We start from the raw sequence: 21,023 nt of genomic DNA on the forward strand, positions 1-21,023 counted from the left end.
TATGAATACTGATACTTTAAAATCATAATTAAATAAAATGTATGGTTTTCACAAAGTTTGATTTCTATCTGGTCACTAAAAAAGTGATAAATTCACATTCAAACAGGATGTGGCAGTTTTGAAGTAAATCCATCCCCTAACACTACACTACCATGTGTCAGAGCTTAGCAGTGTTCTAATCCATCCCTCTTTCCTGCCTAGGCTTTATTTTTCATTATAATAAATAAAAATCTTTTAAAAATTGAAATAAGTTAACACTCAGCTCACACACTAATTTTCAAATGGTTAGGAAAGCTTAAGCAGTAGTTAGTCTCTTATTATATGCAGAGATGTTTAACTCCATTGGGAGTGGATAGGCAAGGTTAAGTTATTTAGCATTAGGCATCAAGTATAAAATCTTTACTATGCAGATGAGAGACATAAATCACAGCTCAAATAGCAGCTTTCATATGATATCTTCTATTTTAAAAAATATTTCATTTGATATGGACAGAGAATTGCATAAGACATCTATGAAAGACAAAGTTGATCAGATTATTTCCATGTAAAATTTACTAAAGGTTCTCTGCTGACAAAAGAATCACTGCATCTCTCCTGGCCAATTCTCTACTTAGCCCTCCTAGTGGCTTTACTGCCCAACTTTCCTCCACATTCACTATGTACTAGTTGTAATGAACTATCTATTCTGTTCTGAGCTACCTTTTACAGCCCTTCATACTTTCATCTCACTGGGCTTTAATTTATATCATGCATATTTCCTATGGTCAACACATTTATCTTGCACTTCCAGCATGTAACACTGGGTTCAATAAATGATTTACTTATTCTTTGAATGAACACAAGACTTAATTTGGTGATTCATGAAACAACTCAAATTACTGGCCAAACTTGATCATACTTTTCTTAATTAAAACAAACAAACAAACAAAAAAATGGGAGAAGTTAGTACTTTCTATCAGAGCAGATAAAATGACCATGATGAGCATACAGCTTTTAAAACTCAAGCCCTGCCTCCACCTTTCCAAGCCACACCTATCACCACTCCCATTTTCTGGGTAGTCCCCTCCAGTACCTCCTGTCCCTCAACAGGATGATCTCTCTGATAGGCAGACATTCAGAAATCTGAACAAAAGGGAAAACAAAAAGCAAAATTGGACTGGGTTTATTGGATTGCACCAAAGGAAAGGACACTGAGTGGTGGTGGTGGTGGTGGTGTGTGTGTGTGTGTGTGGGGGGGGGGTTCAGGTCCTGGTGCACAACCGTGGAGAAGAACCTGGCTTGGGGGAAAGGTTAGAGTGTTACGCAGAAAATTGAGAAATTTTGCATGTATCAACAACTATTTACTATCAATTATAAACCATTAAGCTCCCTAATAAAAAAAATAAAAAATATATAATACAACTGTGTAAATGTTAAGAAAAAGAAATTAGGGATATTAGAAGCAAACCTAAAGACATCCTTGCTTAAGTTCAACTTAAGATATAAATTAAATATGGCATTCAATTTTGTGTTAAATGCATGTATTTGACTGAATAAATCTTACTCTAAAAAAGAAATAAGGATCTAAGGGTCATATATATTTTTTAACTGTTTTTCCCTTTTGTTGCTCTTGTTTATCTTTGTTCTTGCTGTCATTGTTGTTGGATAGGACAAAAAGAAATGGACAAAGGAGGGGAAGACAGAGAGGGGGAGAGAAAGACAGACACCTGCAGACCTGCTTCACTGCCTGTGAAGTGAACCTCCTGTAGGTGGGGAGCCAGGGCTCAAACCAGGATCCTTATGCTGGTCCTTGCACTATGTGTGCTTAATCTGAAATGCTTACTTAGATCAGAAGGCTCTGTCTTCCTTCATCTTCGATGATTACAGAATTATCCTCTGTAAGAGCTAACAGTTTAAAGAAATTAAAAGTAACACAATCCTAACTACAAATATAGTATATGAAGCATTGAAAACACTGTCAAAACAAAGAGAAATGACTGCTTACAAAAAAGATTTAAAAACATGCTATGCCCAGGAAAACAATGGACCTAAACATTAGAAATGAGGTTAATAGCTCATAGGGGACTGGAGGCAAAGAGCAGGGGAAATAGCACAATGGTTATGCAAAAGAATTTCCTGCCTGAGGCTTAAAGGTTCTAGGCTCAATTACCTGCATCACCATAAACCAGAGCAGAGCAGTTCTCTGGTTTCTCTCTATATCTTTCTCTCATTAAAATAGATAAAATAAAACAAAAACTAAAGGGGTTGTTAGGAAAAGGGGGTTCAATAGTCTTTGTAGGGAGGGATAGTTGTGCTTTGATTGGGGTAGGTTGGTGTAGCAATTTTAGAGGAGGTAAGAAATTGTAGCAAGTTTACTTCAAAAACAAAAACAAACAAGCAAACAAAATGAGTGTTAGGGAGGAGGTAGATAGCATAACAGTTACCCAAAGAAACTCATGTCAGAAACTGTCAAGTTCCCCAGGTTCAATCCCCTGTACCACCAAAAACCAGAGCTGTTCAGTGATCTAGTTAAAGAAAAAAAGAAAAAAGCAGAAAAAAAATGTTTAACATTTCCCAAGTATGCTTTGTGTTTGCTATATTTTGTGAAAATTAAAGTTTTTTTTTTTTCAGTTAGGTTTGTATTTAAAATGTCAAAAATTAATTCCACTGTGACTACTGGAACATCTTTATATATTTCTAAGGAGACATTTGAGAGAATTATTTTTCTCTAAATGAGAATTATTTAAGGTAACATGAATTTAAAGGTGAAAAAATTTAAGTATTCATGAGAGTTATAGTCTTAAGAGTTATATATTCATAAATGTTCAAAATTCAACAAACTGCTGATTTCAGGCAGCTAACCGTTAGACATTTTGAACTTTCAACATAAACAAGAGCTGTAGCCTAAAAATTCTCCGTTAACAGTTCTTCTGTTTCTCCTTCTTCATCTCTAGTACTATTCTCTACTATAATTTATTTTTTAATTTTTTATTATTTATTTATTGGATAGAAACAGCCAGAAATCTCAAGAGGGAAGTGGGTGATAGGGAGGGAGGAAGATAGAGACACTTGCAGCCCTGCTTCACCACCTGGGAAGCTTTCCCCCTGTAGGTGGGGACTGAGGGCTCAAACCTGGGTCCTAGCCTAATGTAACATGTGTGCTCAAGCAGGTGAGGCACTACCTGGACCTATAATTTAAAAGACATTAACACAAGTCAAACATGTAGGGATTAAAAGAACAGTATGAGGGGGCTGGATGGTAGCACACTGGGTTAACTGCACATAGTGCAAAGCACAAGGTCTGGCTCAAGGATCCTGGTTCTAACTCTTGGCTACCCACCTGCAGAGGTGGTCTCTTAGGAAGCAGTCAAGCAGGTCTGTTGGCATTCTTCGTGTTGGTTTGGCCCCCTTCCCCCTACCTCTGAGAGAAATGGTTTGGTCCTTGCTAGTTTCGCGTCCCTCTTTCTCCCCGCCCCGTATGCTAAGGACATCCAGAGTCCCAGCAGCAGCAGTGGGAGAAGAATGATGGGGGAAGCACATGGTGTGGTGATTTGCCCGTTCGTGAATAAAGATTAAACTGCAGCTTCTCAGCCCAGCCGTGTGTCCCTAAGTCTCTGTTCACCACCGCAAAGCTAGCCTGGCCTGCTGGAGCCCCCCCCCCCGAACTTTAACAACAAATGGCACCCAACGTGGGGCAGGACCTGCGCATCTATCAGATAAGTGAAGGCAATTTGGCTACCTATGTACTATGGCCTTCTCTTATGCTTGTGAAGAGATCTCCAAAGGCCTCTGCCCTTTCATCGCGAGACTGTTTCGCTGTTTCTGGAACATTTAATTCTGGACCACTCTGTGGTTTCTGCCCAACGCCAGCTCACAGGAGCCCTACGCCAGCCCATAGGAGCCGGCTTTCCGCCGCGTGGCGTGGGGCATTGGGCGTGGGCTCCCTCCACGCTGCTCGGCCACTGGGAGCAGGGCAGCAGACATGGCAGGGCCATGGGGCAGGGCCGTGGCAGCCTATCATGGCCGCTACCCCGGGGCACCTCGGCCTGCGCCTTCTGCACGGCTGGCCTGCCCGCCCTCCTGCTCTGAAGTCTGGACAGATCCCAGACCACCCGGAGACCACGGGCTCCCTGCCGAAACTGGGCCCCCTGGCTGAGATCTCCAGCTTGGGTCTGAAGGCAGACAAGCTAGAACACGCAGAGATTCATCCAGAGATTGCAACCTACAATTCCTAGAAGTGGAGCTGCGTGGGAAGCCACCTCCTGATGGTGACCCCCCCCCCCCTACAACTAAGACAGTACAGATCTAAATTTGTGTTTGAAATGACATGTCTTCGTAACAAAAGTTTCTCTCCTTGTGTATTAAAGACCATGTGTATGTGTGTGTTTAAAGTTTGGTAACATTAACTTTAAGGTTAAGAATGTAACTTTAAGGCTAGATTCTTACCAGACAAAGTTAAATGAAAAAGGTTTTCAACGTAATTCACATAAAGATAAAATTAACTTACATTTAAAGTCTGAGGCAAAAAATTAGTTAAAAATCAATATATTTCAACCAAGTTGGTCTAAAAAAAAAAACTGCGCACACCTAGGGTGTGTCTCCATCTTGAATGGGTGTAACAAAAGGTTGAAAAGACGCTGTTGATATGTAAAACTCTCAAATTCCTTCTCAGTTACAAACGTTAGATTGCACTATGGTTATGCTAACAATTGTAATAGAGTTATCAATTGTGGTAAACTTCTAACCTGCTACAAGTTTTGTTTCATAGTAAGTAAATTGCAGCTGTCAAGTTCTCTACAGAAAAGCAGAATTCCGATGGCTGACATTCCCCATCGGGACAGACGTACAACAATTCACCCCCTGGCAATTCTTTGGTGGACATCTGCTTTGGACTTCTATCGGACACTGGTACACCTCAGACACTTTGCACAAAACTAACAGCTTCCCTTATGCTGCTGGGTTTCTCAAAGACTGACTGCAGCCATGCCTTGGGACTCTAGGCCTCACCCTTCCCCCATGCTAGAAAATTCCCGTCGAGGCAAGTATGCCCCCCAGAGGCAGGAAATGTTTTTTTTTTAAGCTGATAAAGTTTTGCCCACAGAGGCAAAAAAAAAAAATGGCCCCCTCAGGCCTTCCCTTGGCAGCACACTGGTTCTTGTTGCCCGCTTACATATTAATCCATGTTTGTGCCAGTTTCTTTTTTTTTGAAAATGCCTGTACGATATAGTTTTCTATTCACCCCACACCCCTGATACTGTGGTCATTTAGTTAAAAATAAAAGGGGGAATATGTTGGCATTCTTTGTGTTGGTTTGGCCCCCTTCCCCCTACCTCTGAGAGAAATGGTTTGGTCCTTGCTAGTTTCGTGCCCCTCTTTCTCCCCGCCCTGTATGCTAAGGACGTCCCAGCAGCAGCAGCAGGGGAAGAATGATGGGGGAAGCACATGGTGTGGTGATTTGCCCATTCGTGAATAAAGATTAAACTGCAGCTTCTCAGCCCAGCCATGTGTCCCCGAGTCTCTGTTCACCACCGTGAAGCTAGCCCGGCCTGCTGGAGCCCCCCGAACTTTAACAACACAAGTCTACAGGTATCTTTCTCTCACTCTCTCTGTCTCCCCTTCCTCTCTCAATTTCTCAATGTCCTATCCAACAACAACAGCAGCAACAAGAATACAAATGGAAAAGAATAAAATGGCTGCCAGGAGCAGTGAATTCACAGTGCAGGTACCAAGCCCCAACAATAAACCTAGAGGCAGAAAAGGAGAGGGGAGGGGAAGGGGAAGGGAAGAGAGAAAAGAAAAGTATGGGGCATCAAAAAAGTTTTGAATGGGAAAAATGAATGCACAGTAGGCTGCACAATGGGTAGAACACATGCCTTACTAAGTCAGGCCATGGGTTCCATCCTTCCACAGGGGAGTATTGCACCAGAACTAAGAGAACTCCATGGATGGTGTAAGGGTTTTGTAGTCTCACTCTATGTCCCTCAAAATGTTACACTGGGATAGGTGGCTCAGTGGTTTTGTACATGTACAAGGCTCATTCCCTGACACCAAGGAAGAAAAGTGAAAGTCCAAAACCAAAGAAAATCTTTTTGTCACCCCCTCCCCCCAGGGGGTTACTGCTGGGGCTTGGTGCCTGCGCTACAAATCCACTGCTTCTGGAGGCCATTTTTTCCTATTTTGTTGCCCTTACTGTTATTTTTGCCATTGATGTTGTTGTTGTATAGGACAGAGAGAAATGGAGAGAGGAGGGGAGAAAGAGGGGGAGAGAAAGATAGACACCTGCAGACCTGCTTCACTGCCCATGAAGCAACTCCCCTGCAGGTGGGGATCCAGGGGCTCAAATCAGGATCCTTAAGCCCGTCCTTGCACGTTGCGAAACGTGTGCTTAACCTGTGCTTTGCTACCGCCCAACCCCCCCAAAGAAAATCTGTTGACCTTCTTTGATAAGTAAATGCAATTTTCAAAAATTAAGAACCATAATGATTAGAATCATAGAATCTGAGGGAGGTAATAGCATATCTAGCCGCTAATATATCTGTTCTTTCCAAGAGCACTGAAGTGAAAATATACTAAAGAAAATACTCTTCTCTGCCCAAAGTTCACAAATTATTATTATTATTATTTTTTTATTTGCCTCCATGGTTATTGTTGGGGATAGGTGCTCCACTGCTCCTGGAGGTCCTTTTTTTTTTTTTTCCCTTTTTGTTGCCCTTGCTGTTTTTTCATTGTTGTGGTTATTATTATTGTTATTAATGTTGTTGTTGTTGGATAGGACAGAGAGAAATGGAGACAGGAGGGGAAGACAGTGGAGGAGAGAAAGATAGACACCTGTAGACCTGCTTCACCACTTGTGAAGCAACCACCCCTTGCAGGTGGGGAGCCAGGGCTCGAATCAGGATCCTTATGCTGGTCCTTGTGCTTCGAACCATGTGTGCTTATCCAGCTGCGTTACTGCCAGAGGAATTATGCAAATTATTTTTTAAGAGTATCTTTTCACATGAACAGTACAGTAAAAGTGGAGAAGACAGTATAGTGTTTCAATGAGCTTTAATGTAAATGACAGTGTATAACCTAAAAATATCCTTTTCAGGTGGGGTGCAAATACCTGTGATGCTAGTCAAAGTAAAAAGTTACTAAGGCATTTTATGTTAATGCTCTCTTACTTCCTTTATTCTGACTGCTATAATCAGGATCAGAGAGGGCAGGCTATGCAGATTTGGTGCTGAGTCCCACAGTGACACAATGTCATAAATTCTAAAAGTACTGACACTCTGAGAAGTACCTGGATATAGACACATCTCCTAACCTCTTCACAAGTCACCTCACTTTGCATTCTACCTTTTTCTACTATACTCTTATTGAAAAATCATTTTAAACCCATCAGAGACTAGTACCTGCATAATTCCTCTGAAATCCAGCAAACTTTTTCATTTTAATCTCGGGGGGTGGGGGGAGGTTAAGAGAGAAGATGAGAGATATCATAGCAGTGTTCCATGGCTTGCGGATTTTCCCAGTGCCATGAATGGTGCTCAGTGGTACCTGGAGCTCAAACCTGTGTCCTTAATTAAACATGGCTGACAAAGTGTGTGCTCTACCAGGTGAGCTAAGTCCTACTTACTGAAAAGAACTATAGTAAGGTTCTTATTTTTTTCAGTTTAAGGCTCACTCCTTGTTAAGTAAAGTTTCTCTAAGAAGCAGCCTCTTTCAGAAATATTATTCACTTAACTTTAATTTGAAGGAAGTTGATTATTCTGCTCTCATTAACAAATGAGGTTTATGAGTGTTTGCTATTAGAGGAAAAGAAGGAAAAGTGGTATAGAAATTAAAGACTCTGGGTAACAGAGTCAAACTTTACCTATTTAAAAACATGATTTTGCCTGGGGTTAGAGTTAATTATAGTAATTTGCTCTAATCATGTGCCTATACCTCTCTTTTTCCAAACACTTATTTTTATAATTATGTTGTTAAGGGTAATGACCCTATTTTACTATGGGGGGGGGGGGGAACAGACCAAACAAAACAAAACAGATGTTCCATGAATTGCTGGAAGTTGGCTTTCTCAGAATTACTGAACACATGGTGATTCAGATGCATCTTTACAATAGCAGTAAGAAAAGGATAGAGCCTGTCTGTGAACTTTTCATCCCCCTTGTCTTCAAATTTCCTGAAATCACAGATGCTGAACTGATAAATGAAAATTAAGTGAATAAATGAAAGCAAGTGAAATGGTCACTTTTCTAATGGTTACAAATAATTCAATTGATTCACTATCTAAATTTATAAAAATATGGTAACCTCAGACCATTGCTCTAGTTACCTAACAATACTCTTCATTATTTAAAGAGAGGTAATCTGGGTATCTGGAAGCTACGAAGGGGGATACAATTTTGGCTAACAACTTCTACATGTGAAATTGGAGGGAATATTTTTAAACCTTACACTTAATAAAAGTTCATTAACTTTTAAAAATTGCTACTTAGATTATTGCTGGGGCTAGATGCTAGCACTACAAATCCACTGCTCTGCTCTGCTCTGCTCTGTATAGGAGTATCCCACACACACATTTTTTATTTGACAGGAGAGAGAGAAATTGAGGGGAGGAATTGAGAGGGAGAAAGATAAGATACCTGCAGAGCTCCTTCATTGCTCATGAAGCTTCCCCTTTGTAGGTAGGGAAAGGGGGCTTGAACCTGGGTTCTTACACTTGATAATGTGTGTGCTCAACCAGGTGAGTCATTGCCTGGTTCTAAAAGTTCTTTAAAAAAGATAGTGAAAATACATAATCTTAGATATTTTAGGAAAAAAAACATTTATTAGCACAGTAAGATTTATTCTGTGTAGATATACGGTCAAATGGTATGTCAGCATGTTAAAAACATCTAATATCTGGCATACTTTAATGATGACTCCTTAGTCACTTTCAGGCCGCCCCATCAGCTGGAGCCCTAGTCAGGAGTCCTGGGATTCCCACACAATTACAATGAGCCTAGACCTTGAATAGATCCCTCCCTCTATTATCACTGGTCATCTCCATCAGGAACAACATAATGGACCCCCTTTGGTGGCCCCTATAGGACCTTGCCCTCAATGTGGATCAACAATGGTAGAGAATGTCCCATCCTCCAAAGGGGGGTTGGATAATATACTCTTATCTACTACCTGAAGGGTCCTGAAATTGGTGCAATTCAGAATGTTCTTACTGAAGACCACAGAATGCAAGTTTGGACCTACAGGGATGTAGAGGTTACATAGGCTCCTATGCTGAATGTGGGCCCCAGATCAAATCTATGGGGTTTACAGTCAACAATATTTATGCACTTTTCCCATATTTGGGACACACTCTCTTCCCTGATTTAGCTTTCTAGCCCTTTTTCCAGCCATGACATCATCTCCCCAGAAAATGACCTGGGTCCACCTACATATCAGAATGTTAGGTTCAGGCAAAAACTAATAAAGTCATGGGTCCTTTGGAATATACCTAAAATAGACCTACTATCTATTTCCAAACAGAGACCCCAAATGTTCACCTACAATATTCTTGCCTTTAGGTTCATGATTAATCAACAATTTGTATGGCTTTATATGTTAACTCTTTTTCAGTCACCAGGTTCCAGATGCTACCATGATGCCAACCAGACTCCCCTGGACAGATGACCCCCCCAATGTGTCCTGGAACTCCACTTCCTTAAAGCCCTGCCCCACTAGGGAAAGAGAGAAACAGGCTGGGAGTATGGATCAACCTGTCAATGCCTATGTTCAGTGGGGAAGCAATTACAGAAGCCAGGCAGACCTTCCACCTTCTACACCCCATAATTACCCTGGGTCCATACTCCCAAGTGGTTAAAGAATAGGAAAGCTATCAAGGGAGGGGAGGGGATATGGAGCTCTGGTGGTAGGAACTGTACCCCTCTTATCCTATGGTCTTGTCAGTGTTTGCATTTTATAAATAAATTAAAATATCTAATATCTAATTATATTGCTTACAGTATTACAGTGCTTACTGTGTAAGACAAAACACTGAACCAGAATGGGAAACAAAACAGATAATCACTTCAGTTGGAGATATTTACCCTAAGACTCACCTTCTTGTTTTCAAAACAGGCCTATAATGTAGTGTCAATCTTCTTTTAGACCTTTGCTCTTTCCTCATTTCTGCTCACCCCCCCCACTTTGAAAATCTACAGTAGGCCAATGAAATAAAAGAGTTAAGTATTCAAATACATCCTAGGTGATGGCTCCTTTTGTCTTTATTTGCAAAGACAAACATGTACTATTTGACAAAGGCCTTTAAAGTATGTGGTTTCCATTTCACATAAACCTTTGATTCATCACTTCTCTGTGTGTAGACATCTTTTCTCGACCCAGCTCTCCTAGCAAAGTTATACAACTGCAGAAAATAGCAAGCAACAGAAGTCTTTGGAAATACTTTCATTTTACACATACCAGTGAAGCTTGTGTTCTGCCCTTTTATCTTATTGACCACAATATTGGATTTTTTTTTTACAGCTTTTGTGTTAGCAGAAGGCATCAGGATTTAAAGAGAACAGAAGAAGAAAGGAAAACTAATAATCAAACAGTAATGCATTATAGTATCAAAAAACTAAGAGAAAGGCATGTCCATAGTTATATACATTAAATGTTAATTTGGGTAAGCCTACATGTAGATTTTTAAAAATTCTCTAACAAGCATTATATTTGTTCCAGGATAAAATTCCTCTGATCACATTTATTCTACATTTTGTAGTATATTTATATTTAAGTGGTCTTTATAGAAAATCAATTATTTTTGGCCCACGTAATATCTTTGTACTTCCTAATGTTTGCACACACACTCCATCTTGAATAATAGTTAATTAACTATTGATGGGTCTTGGCATTCTAGGGCTTCCCAGGTGACATCTCAGTATTCTTGACTAATCGTTTAATGAAACTGCTTACATGAATAATGAATCTGGTATTTCCCTAGATACATATGCAATTTTTGTAATAGTAATAAAAGCAGACTTATATAGTTATACAAAATATTATGGCCTAACAATGTTTTTGCAAAGTAAATCATAGAGTCTATACTGAAAATGAAACTCCAGTTTGAAGCTGCTATATTAAGAGCTTCACAGTAAAACATACTATATTATATTTTAACCATGGGATACTGAAAGTACAAAAAAATGCTGTGTTTAAAAGTTAATTGCTATAAAAACCTCAAGCGGAATAAGCATAATTTAGATTTAGTAATCACAATTCTTAATTTTAAAGTCTAAATTTAAAAATACACACATCTATAAAGTCACACATACTATTAGGGATTATGGATGAGCCAGGACATAAATGTGGTGAAAATGCCTATGAAACTTATTCACACATAGGTCAATGGTCACTGTACTGATCATCAAACTAGTAAGCATCATTATTTAATAGGATTTAGCAATCCCACTGATTCAGTGTCCACTAACTCAAGTTAATATTCGCTCTGTAAAAACTACCTTACTACAGCCAGTTATTTAAACAAATGACAGAACGAATGCCCTGTAAATTGTACAAAGTAGAATATTAGTATTAATAACACATATGGGTATACTTAGAAAATATCTGTTTGGGACTTAGAAGTCCTCAACTTTGATAACCACTTATAAGGCTTTGGACAAATCACTGAATTTTTCAAGTCCTTGTTTTTTTTCATCTGTACAATCAAAATAAAAATACTTAAAACATTTGCATTAGCGGGTTGAGCAGTTGCGGTGGCGCAAAGCTCAAGAAATAGCATAAGGATCCCGATTCGAGCCACCGGTGCCCCACCTGTAGGGAGTTGCTTCACAGGCGGTGAAGCAGGTCTGCAAGTGTCTGTCTTTCTCTCCCCCTCTCTGTCTTCCCCTCATCTCTCCATTTCTCTCTGTCCTATCCAACAACGAATGACATCAACAATAACAATAATAACCACAACAAGGCTACAACAACAAGGGCAACCAAAGGGAGAATAAATGGCCTCCAGGAGCAATGGATTCATGGTGCAGGCCCTGAGCCACCGCAATATCCCTGGAGGCAAAAAAAAAAAAAAACCCACAAAACATTTGCATTAGAAGTTGTTACATATTTACACTATGCCACTACTACTATTAGCACTAATAATAACACTAATTACACTATTTTTGTTTTATTTCTAATTACACTATTAATTGAAGTCTTTTATGTTCTAAAACATTGTGACCTGCTTTCTATAAATTAAAACAATAGCATCCCCTGACAACAGTCTTAGAAGGTAAATATTTTTCTTTTCCCTTGCTATATATGAAGAAACATCTCAGAGTGATTCAAAAACTTGTCTAAAATATCTGAAAACATCATTCTTGAACAGTGAAGCTTTAGTGACAACCACAGAACAAACAACAATAACAACAAAGATAATTACTTAAAGTCACAGAGATATTAAGAACTTGAATAGTAAATATAAATTTGAATTCTGATCTTTCTGACTCTTGAGCTTCCATTTAGATTTACTATATCCTATTTCCCCTACTATAACATATACTTTTGTGTGCCTATATAAGACAGAGATGTCATTCACTATGTTTTATAAATGTATTTATTTATTTTAGATAAAGACAGAGAGAAATTGAGAGAAAAGGAGAAGAAGAGTTGGGGGCAGGGTTTGGAGCCCTGTCTCACTTCTTGTGAAATTCCCCCCATGCAGGTAGGAACTAGGGACGTGAACCTGGTTCCTTGCGTACTGTAATGAATGCATGCTACCAGGTGTGCCACCAACCAGCCTCTCATTCACTATATATGTCAGAAAAATCAAATAATTTTTTTTGTTTTTTTCTATGCAAAAAATGCATCATGATTTAAAATATATATATATATAATTTATTTATTTATTGGATAGAGACAGAGAGAAACTGAGAGGGGAGGGGGGATAGCTAGGTAGAGAGAGATACAGATACCTGCAGCCTGTTTCACCACTTGTGAAGCTTTCTCCCTGCAGGTGGGGACCAGGGGCTTGAACCTGCATCCTTGCATACTAGAAAGTGTGATCTTAACCAGGTATGCCACTGCCTGGCCCCCATTATGACTTTTCCAACAGCCTTGTACATCCTTACACATATGCCTAAATTACATTTTTATCAAGGCATAATGCAAGGAACAGTAGGTATGTAGTTAACATTTGGGGGAAAGAGATATATAGAAAAAATGCGGGAGAAGATACTTTTGAGTAAACTTAATCAGCATGGATGTCAGTAAAAACAGTGACCATTTAAGTCTTTACTTTCTTCAAGATTATATTATCAAAATTATTACATGTACTTGGCCATAGGTTTGATTCTAGATATTGAATTTGACATCAGAAAGCAGCCTCGTAAACATGGGCTGAAATATGACCATTAATAAAGTTAAAAAGAAAGACCTTTAAAAACTATGTAGCTTCTGATTTTTCAAAAGACAACATATTATCTTCCAAGTGGATTTTTCACAAGCTATTCTGTAGAACCCCACCAATAAAAGATAATAGCTGCCATGTTTTATTTTCTTTGAGTTTTATGTATGAAGAAGAATAACAATGATGATAATTGGATAGATAAGAGATTTAAAAAGAACAATATATTCTTTCCAAAGTTAAGGAGAAGGGGCTGGAGGAACTGAAAAGGAGGCACTGTAGTCTTCCTTTGAATCAAAATACAGATTTTCAGCTTTGTAAAAACACTCCAGCCTTGCCCCTCCTCTCCTCTCAGAAACATAAAGCTCAGAGGAAAAGGGCTGGTGGCTGCACCAGTGTAGAGGTGAAATGACACGTCTGGGGAGCAGGAGATGTCGCTGTTTCCATTATCCATCGAACATGCCGGCAATTCTTATTTCATCCTGAGAATGTGATACTTACTCTTGTACTGCTCTGGCTATGGAAAGGGCCGTAGATCCAGTTTCATTAACGCTATCTAAGGTCACATTTGGCAGGTCATCATCATCACTGTCACTTTTACTTTGTCTGGGAGATAGGCCTCGAGGGTCCATTTGTGCTGGGAAAAAAAGGCATATATAATAAATTAACATTAGTGAGCAGAAAGTTAACCTTGTCCTGGACCAAAATCAAGCATGGATTGTCTCTTCTGTGTATCACTCATGTGGAATTCTGTAGAAATCCCAGGAACCAGTGGAAGAAACTTATTTTATGTACTGGACACTCACTGACTCTTTACCCTTGTTCGAGTTACAAAACCTTCATCCACTATCAATAGAGTAATAATAAAAACAAGACCCTATAAAATTCACAATATTAACTACTTCTGAGTGATCGGTCAGATTAGATAGCTCCTGGGTTGCTGTTAACCCTGCTGGTTTCTCCTGTTTGTGTCTGGGCCAGACTTCTGACCATTTTATTGTTCATTAGCACTTTTGCTGGGAGGTACAAAGAATGAGGAGAGATTTTATTTGTTGATAGCTCTCCTATAAGAACAAAGTTCACAAGCCTAAGATAAAGTTGTGAGTAGTTTCTAGATATCACTGAATCTCTGTCTCTCAGTTTGTGAGGTCTGTAGGTAGACTTCTGAGGACAGCAAACTGATTGAAGTAGTAGCATTTTAAATATGTGTACACATGCTAGAAAGTGTTCCTTTTCTCCACTCTGGTTTCATTTTTCAAAAAGACATTTCCCATGTGAGTCTCTTCCCATTGTGAACTAGCAAAACCAGAACCAGAACTAGATCAATGACCTGATGCTGGTTGACTGGGGCCATTAGTTACTTTCAAGTAAGACAATTACCATCAACATTTAATATTTTCACATCTTTTTCCAAAAATTAGATTTCATCTCTACCTTATTCTATGAATAACTTTAGCAACCACTACATGGGATTTTCATTTGTCCTTACCTCAAGCATAAAGTAAGTACAATTTTATTGCTAATACTTGACGTCTCCTTTAGTTAGCTCTAGTCAGACTGGTGTTCCTCAAACCTGCCTACGTAAGATATTTTTTAAACAACCACTAATTAAAAAGGAAATAAAAATGCATTTTAAAGTTCCAATTATATTTGGTATATTTGCAATTTTTTTCTTCATATATTTGTGATATTATTCTGTACCATAAACTAGGTAGGACCACAGGATAAGGCTAGTATTTTACTATTTTTGACCAAAAAAAAAAAAAAAAAAAGAGGGAGAGAGAGGCTTTCTTATCATTATATTTATGAATAGGAAAAAAAAACTACTTGGAAAGTTTCAGTATATTTCTTTTTTTAATATTTTATTGATTTATTTATGAGGAAGACAGAAGGAGAGAGTGAAAAAACCAGACATCACTCTGGTATATGTGTTGCCAGGGACTGAACTCGGGACCTCATGCTTGAGAGTCCAATGCCTTATCCACTGCACCACCTTCCAGGCCACTATTTCTAGGAAAAAATTTGTCTCAAAGAAACTTTACATAGACTGAACCAGGTGTCCAGTGCATCATACACACATTCTGACTGGAAATTTACACATACTCAAACATAGTTTTAACCATGGAAGTGGCAGGCAAATCTTGGTTGAATTTACTGCAAAATGACTCAAATGACCAAAACCAATTGTCTTTAGCAAAGGCAAACTTGTTCCTCAAGAGACATTTGGCAATGACTAGAGACATTCTAATCTGTCACAACATATGGTCAGGGAAACACTACTGGCATCAAGTTGGGGAGAAGCCAGAGATGCTATTAGATATTTAACAATAAAGAGGATATCTGCTCCCTGCAGTCCCTAATAAAGAATTATCCCAGCTCAAAAGCCTAAACTGAGAAAATTTGAACTAGAGATTTAGGAGTTTGGACATTATAATGATATTACATCTTATGAGTATCCACTGAGCAACTGTGTTCTAGTTTCAAAGTCACTGGGAAAAAAATCATCTAGGTTTGAGCACCTGCCTCCCCACATGCAAGGAGGATGCTTCACAGGTGGTGAAACAGGTCTGCAGGTGTCTTTCTCACTTTTTTTCCTATCTCCCTCTCCATCTCAACTTCTCTCTGTCCTATCTAATAAAATGGAAAAAAAAGTGGCCACTAGGAGCAGTGGATTTGTAGTGCTGCCACTGAGCCCCAATAATAACCCTGGAGGCAAAAAAGAGAAAGAAGGAAAGAAAGGAAGGAAGGGAGGGAGGTAAGAAAAAGAAAAAGAAAGAAAAAAGAAAGAGGGAAAAAATCGTGTATTGGCCCTCTCATACTTTTTCCATCCTGGTCTCAGGCAAGATAATTTAGTCTTATGTGACTCCTCACTCACACAACTTTTACAATGTAGCAGTCATTTTTGCAGATGCCAGGCACAAGTACCAACACTTTTTTTCAAATTTCTTTTCTTTTTTCTTTCCTCTATATCACACATGGCGGGGGTGGGGTGGGGTGGTGGTGGGATGGGGTGGCTACCACTCTTTATATGATCTCTAGAGAAAATTTCCAAGAAGTGAGATGCTAGAAAAATTCTGTGTAGAAGAAAGAAGCCAGCTCCACTATTAGTTCTCAGAGATCCACTTAAGAATGCAGCTTCTCCAAGACACTGAAGGTACCCAATCATTTTAAGATTTAGCTTTGACTGCAGGCAACAGAAACTGGCTCAGGCTACACAGAATGTATTGAGTGATACTAAGCAGATGACCCACTGAAGGCATAAAACGAACAAACAGCACTCAAGTAGCAAAGAGCCCAGACAGAGAAGACAAAGAGAAGACAGAAGTATTTCAATTAGCTAACAATAACTTCTCCTTGAGCAACTTTATTACAGAGTGGTTCCTTTAACAGTTATGCATAACTATCCAAATTCAGCCAAGAAAATGAGTATCAGCTCCAGCTAGGCTTCCACATCACATATTACACATGCCTGTAAATGTCAACAATTTAACATTTAAAGTTACTGAATCACTGTGCATTTAACCTCCTTTGCCAAGATACCAAATTAACAAATAGCTGCAAGATAGAATATTTCGGTGGTTCTGTTTTGTTCAAGACAACTTAAGTACTCACAGGTGAAGTAGATAGTGTACAACTTATGGAAGATACAGGCAGTTAGCCAATGAGCGATCCAGCTTCAAAACAGAAAGTCTAGTTGCACAAGAGTCCTAGTAACTGGTATTGAGAGTGGATCATCTGACTTGTGTAGTGTTTACAGCTTAATGAAAGTTTAAAATATGTTAGATATGTCTTCTTTTTTGATGTACTTTTCAGGAATACCACAATTCAGGGTTTCTTTACAATATTTTCAATAAATATTATGAAATACATCTGCTGCCATCATGCTGGGAAACTCTTTTTAGCCATACATTCAGTCAAGCTGAGGAAGTAATTAGAAAGGCTTTGTGAATCTGCATTGCTGATTAAGTCAGATGATTAGCTTATCTACATACTTGCATAATTCCACTCTATTTTTATTAAATATCGGGTAGGGACTTCTACCCTACTCAACCTCCATTAGTCTTTGAGTTTCTCAGCCCATTTATGGACTGAATCTGAGATGATGTAAATCTCACCTGGGTACTCAAACCCAAAACATATCAACTTCCCTAGGAAAGAGAACTGCTGCAGGTATGTAGGCATCTGAAAAGCATTTACACCTGAAATCTCCTTAAATGAGAAAGGGGTCAGACAAATTGGGGCGATCTTGATCATGACTGGAGGAAGTATTCTTGGGAGTTGGAGGTATTAGGAAACATAGTGAGCTTCATTCTCTGTGATGAAGTTCTTGGGAAGAAAACCACAGAACCTCAACACTAAAGTAGCTTAGCTCTTTAATCACCCACCTTTGATAAACTAAATATCATCTACCCCCCCCCCCCCCGGCCAAATGGCCAAATCAGGTCACCTTTTATCTTTGACTTTGTGTGTTACTTCCTGCAATGATTCCAAATTTGGTTATGTGATTTGATGTGGTCAACAGAACCTCAGCTAAATGTGACACAGAGGCTGAAATGCAGTTGCGCATTGGAATTTATTTCTCTCTTGCTGTTTTTTTTTTGCCTCCAGTCACTGGGGCTCCATGCCCGCACTATGAATTCACTCCTTCTAATGGCCTTTTCCTTTCTTTCCTTTTTTTTCTTTTTCTTTCTTTCTTTCTTTTTTTTTACTTTTCATTTGCTAGGACAGAGAGAAACTGAGAGGAGGGGAAGACAGCTTGAACTGGGGCTCCATGCTAGTACTATGAATTCACTCCTTCTAATGGCCTTTTCCTTCCTTTTTCTTTTTCTTTTTCTCTTCTTTTTTACTTTTCATTTGCTAGGACTGAGAGGGGAAGATAGAGGGAGAGAAGGATAAGACACCTGCAAGATCTGCTTCACCACATGTGAAATGAACCCCCTGAAGGTGAGGAGTTGGGGCTTGAACTGGGATCCTTCCACAGGTCCTTGCACTTCATACTATGTGCACTTCAGGATCCTTGCACAGGTCCTTGCACTTCATACTACTTAGCTCAGTGTGCCACCGCCCAGCCCCCTCTCTTGCTGGTTTTGGAACCTAGTCACTATGTGAAGAAGCCCAGGAAAACCTAAAAGAGACGTGTTGTTTAGCTGGCAGTCATATCCTGCTGATGCAAATAACTTGAAGGCATCAGTCACATTCCAGGTACCAGATGATGGGAACCATATGAGTGACTCCAGGTGAGTGCAATATTAGAACTGTCCCTCCCAAATTTCTGACTCACAGAATTCTAAGCAAACAAAGTCACTATTATTACCTTTTGAATTTGGGGTGTTAATTGTTAAGCAGAAATACAAAATTAATGTGCCATGTTACTTTCCCAGCGCCATCTAAAGATTTCCTGGCGAAGATGTGGGCAAACAGCTCTTAGAGTTACAGTCAATCACCAGCCTCTCTGTTCTCCTCCAATGAGGCAACCTGGCTCAAGTGGTGAAATTTTAAGTGGGCTATTAATATACATATACAAGAAAAGTCATATACTCAAGTCATTTCTTCTCACTCAAAACAGTAAAAATGCATTTGCAGGTACTTAGAACTTGAGGCATTTTGTATGATTCCTGATCTTTCTTTGGGCAGTTTTCTGTTAAAAGAGATCATCTGGGGCCGGGTGGTGGTGCACTTGGTTGAGCGCAGGTATTACAATGTGCAAAGACCCGGGTTTGAGCCTCAGGTCCCCACCTGCAGGGGGAAAGCTTCCTGAGTGGTGAAGCAGGGCTGCAGGTGTCTCTCTGTCTCTCTCCCTCTCTATCACCCCCTACCCTCTTGATTTCTGGCTGTCTCTATCCAATAAATAAAGATTATAAAAAACAATTAAAAAAAAAAAAAGAGAGATCACCCAGGGACGTCAGGTGGTGGCCCAACCAGTGAAGCCTATACATTACCATGCACGAGGTCCTGGATTCAAGCCCCTAGTCCTCTTTCTAAAAAAGGAACATAGGGGGTTGGGCAGTAGCGCAGCAGGTTAAGCACACATTGCACAAAGCACAAGGACTGGACTAAGGATCCTGGTTCAAGCCCCCAGCTCCCCACCTGCAGAGTGGTTGCTCCACAGGTGGTGAAACAGGTCTGCATGTGCCTATCTTTCTCTCCCCTCTCTCTGCTCTATCCAACAACAACAACAGCAGTGACAACAACAATAATAATGACAACAATAAGGGTAACAACAAGGGGAACAAAATGGGAAAAATGGCCTCTAGGAACACTGGATTCATGGTGAAGGCACAGAGCCCCAGCAATAATCCTAGAGGCAAAAAAAAAAAAAAAAAAAAAAAGGAGGAGGAGGAACACCTGCAGTTTTTTGTTTGTTTGTTTTTCCCACACAAACACAGACAGCCCAGGCTTCAGAGAATGTGGATGTAACTCCTGGCCTTGTCACTTCTACCATCTGACTTTGGGCCACTGATTTCCCACTTGGAACCTTCAGATTTTCCTCCTAGCCACTGTAGCTGTCAGGAGTAAATGAGATAATATATGCAAAACATTTTGTATCCTGTCAGATTCTAAGTCATCAATCACCATTCAGCTTTACCCTGACAGTAGATTCAGTGTTGTTTTTTTTTTTTTCCCCCAACCACTTCTTATGTAACAATACTTTTAAGTCCCTTAACATCTCCTGGACAAATTTAAACAGTGCTCTTTGTAAATGGCACAAAACTGAAAATACATGAACAGAGGCAAACTATATGCTGGGTAACACAGTGCTGCTCTTGATCCAAACACATTCATGTATTATTCAGTCACCACATATTTACTGGTTACCCTGCAGCACCACGTACTTCCTGCTGCTGGAGAGCAGTCAACAGGCAGATAAAAATCTCAGCTTTCATACTACAAGGAGACAGGCTAACAACAACAACAAACACTTACTGTCAGAACCAAATGAAGCAAAAAAAAAAAAAAAAAAAAAAAAAGGAGTGGAGGCTGCTGAGAATCAGGAAGGTGGCTTTTCTGGGGGGGTAAGGGGAGGGGAGTAGAAAAGGCCTTAAGGAGATGACTCCTGAAGGTGTTGGGGCAACCATGCAGATCTGATTCATTCAGGGGGTGAGAGAAGGCGATAAGTGGGCCCTCCTGGCAGAGCACAGTCTCTGAGGAGGCAGCCTGAGAATTGGAGCAGAAAAGGGACAGCAAACCAGATGAGGACAAACACAGAAGGATGTAAGGAGTATGTAAGAATTTCTGCCTTATCCTGGGTTGGAAGGGAAGTCACTGGAGCATGCTGAGTAGAAGAATGGCATGATCTGAATCAGAACTTGGTAAGCACTACCAGGGTTTAGAACCATCAGCGACATAAATACTGATGTTCTCTACAAACAGCCCTCACTTTTCTTGGTTTTGGTCACCTCATCCTGCTGCACATCTTAAAGTGAATTAAAGCACCGAACTTTATCATCTACAAGGCTATGGAGCCTGTACTTCCTAATGTATTTGCACAACAGATATTCCCACCTCATTTTATTTCAGGACATCAGTTGTGCAAATTATGTGTCTGAGTTTTCTAGTACCTCAAGACATAGGAAGAGAGATAAATGCATGAGTCAGTAGAAAGGACTCAATGTATGGTGAGCGCCTAGAATGGGTGTATAGGTGTGTGTGTGTGTGTCCATCCTACTCTGCTCCT

At 39.7% G+C, this 21,023-nt stretch overlaps 1 protein-coding gene across 8 annotated transcripts in view; it reads right to left on the reverse strand.

The window, feature by feature from the left end:
- KLF12 (KLF transcription factor 12) overlaps positions 1-21,023 on the reverse strand; it is a 472,528-nt gene that overhangs the window by 134,801 nt on the left and 316,704 nt on the right. For all 8 annotated transcript variants that reach the window (XM_060191518.1, XM_060191522.1, XM_060191516.1 and 5 more), the window contains one exon: positions 13,850-13,985. In XM_060191518.1, the coding sequence (XP_060047501.1) occupies positions 13,850-13,985 (136 nt within the window). The remainder of the gene's footprint in view (positions 1-13,849; positions 13,986-21,023) is intronic.

The sequence above is a fragment of the Erinaceus europaeus genome, chromosome 5 (genome assembly GCF_950295315.1).
Source record: "Erinaceus europaeus chromosome 5, mEriEur2.1, whole genome shotgun sequence".
Classification (NCBI taxonomy): Eukaryota; Metazoa; Chordata; class Mammalia; order Eulipotyphla; family Erinaceidae; genus Erinaceus; species Erinaceus europaeus.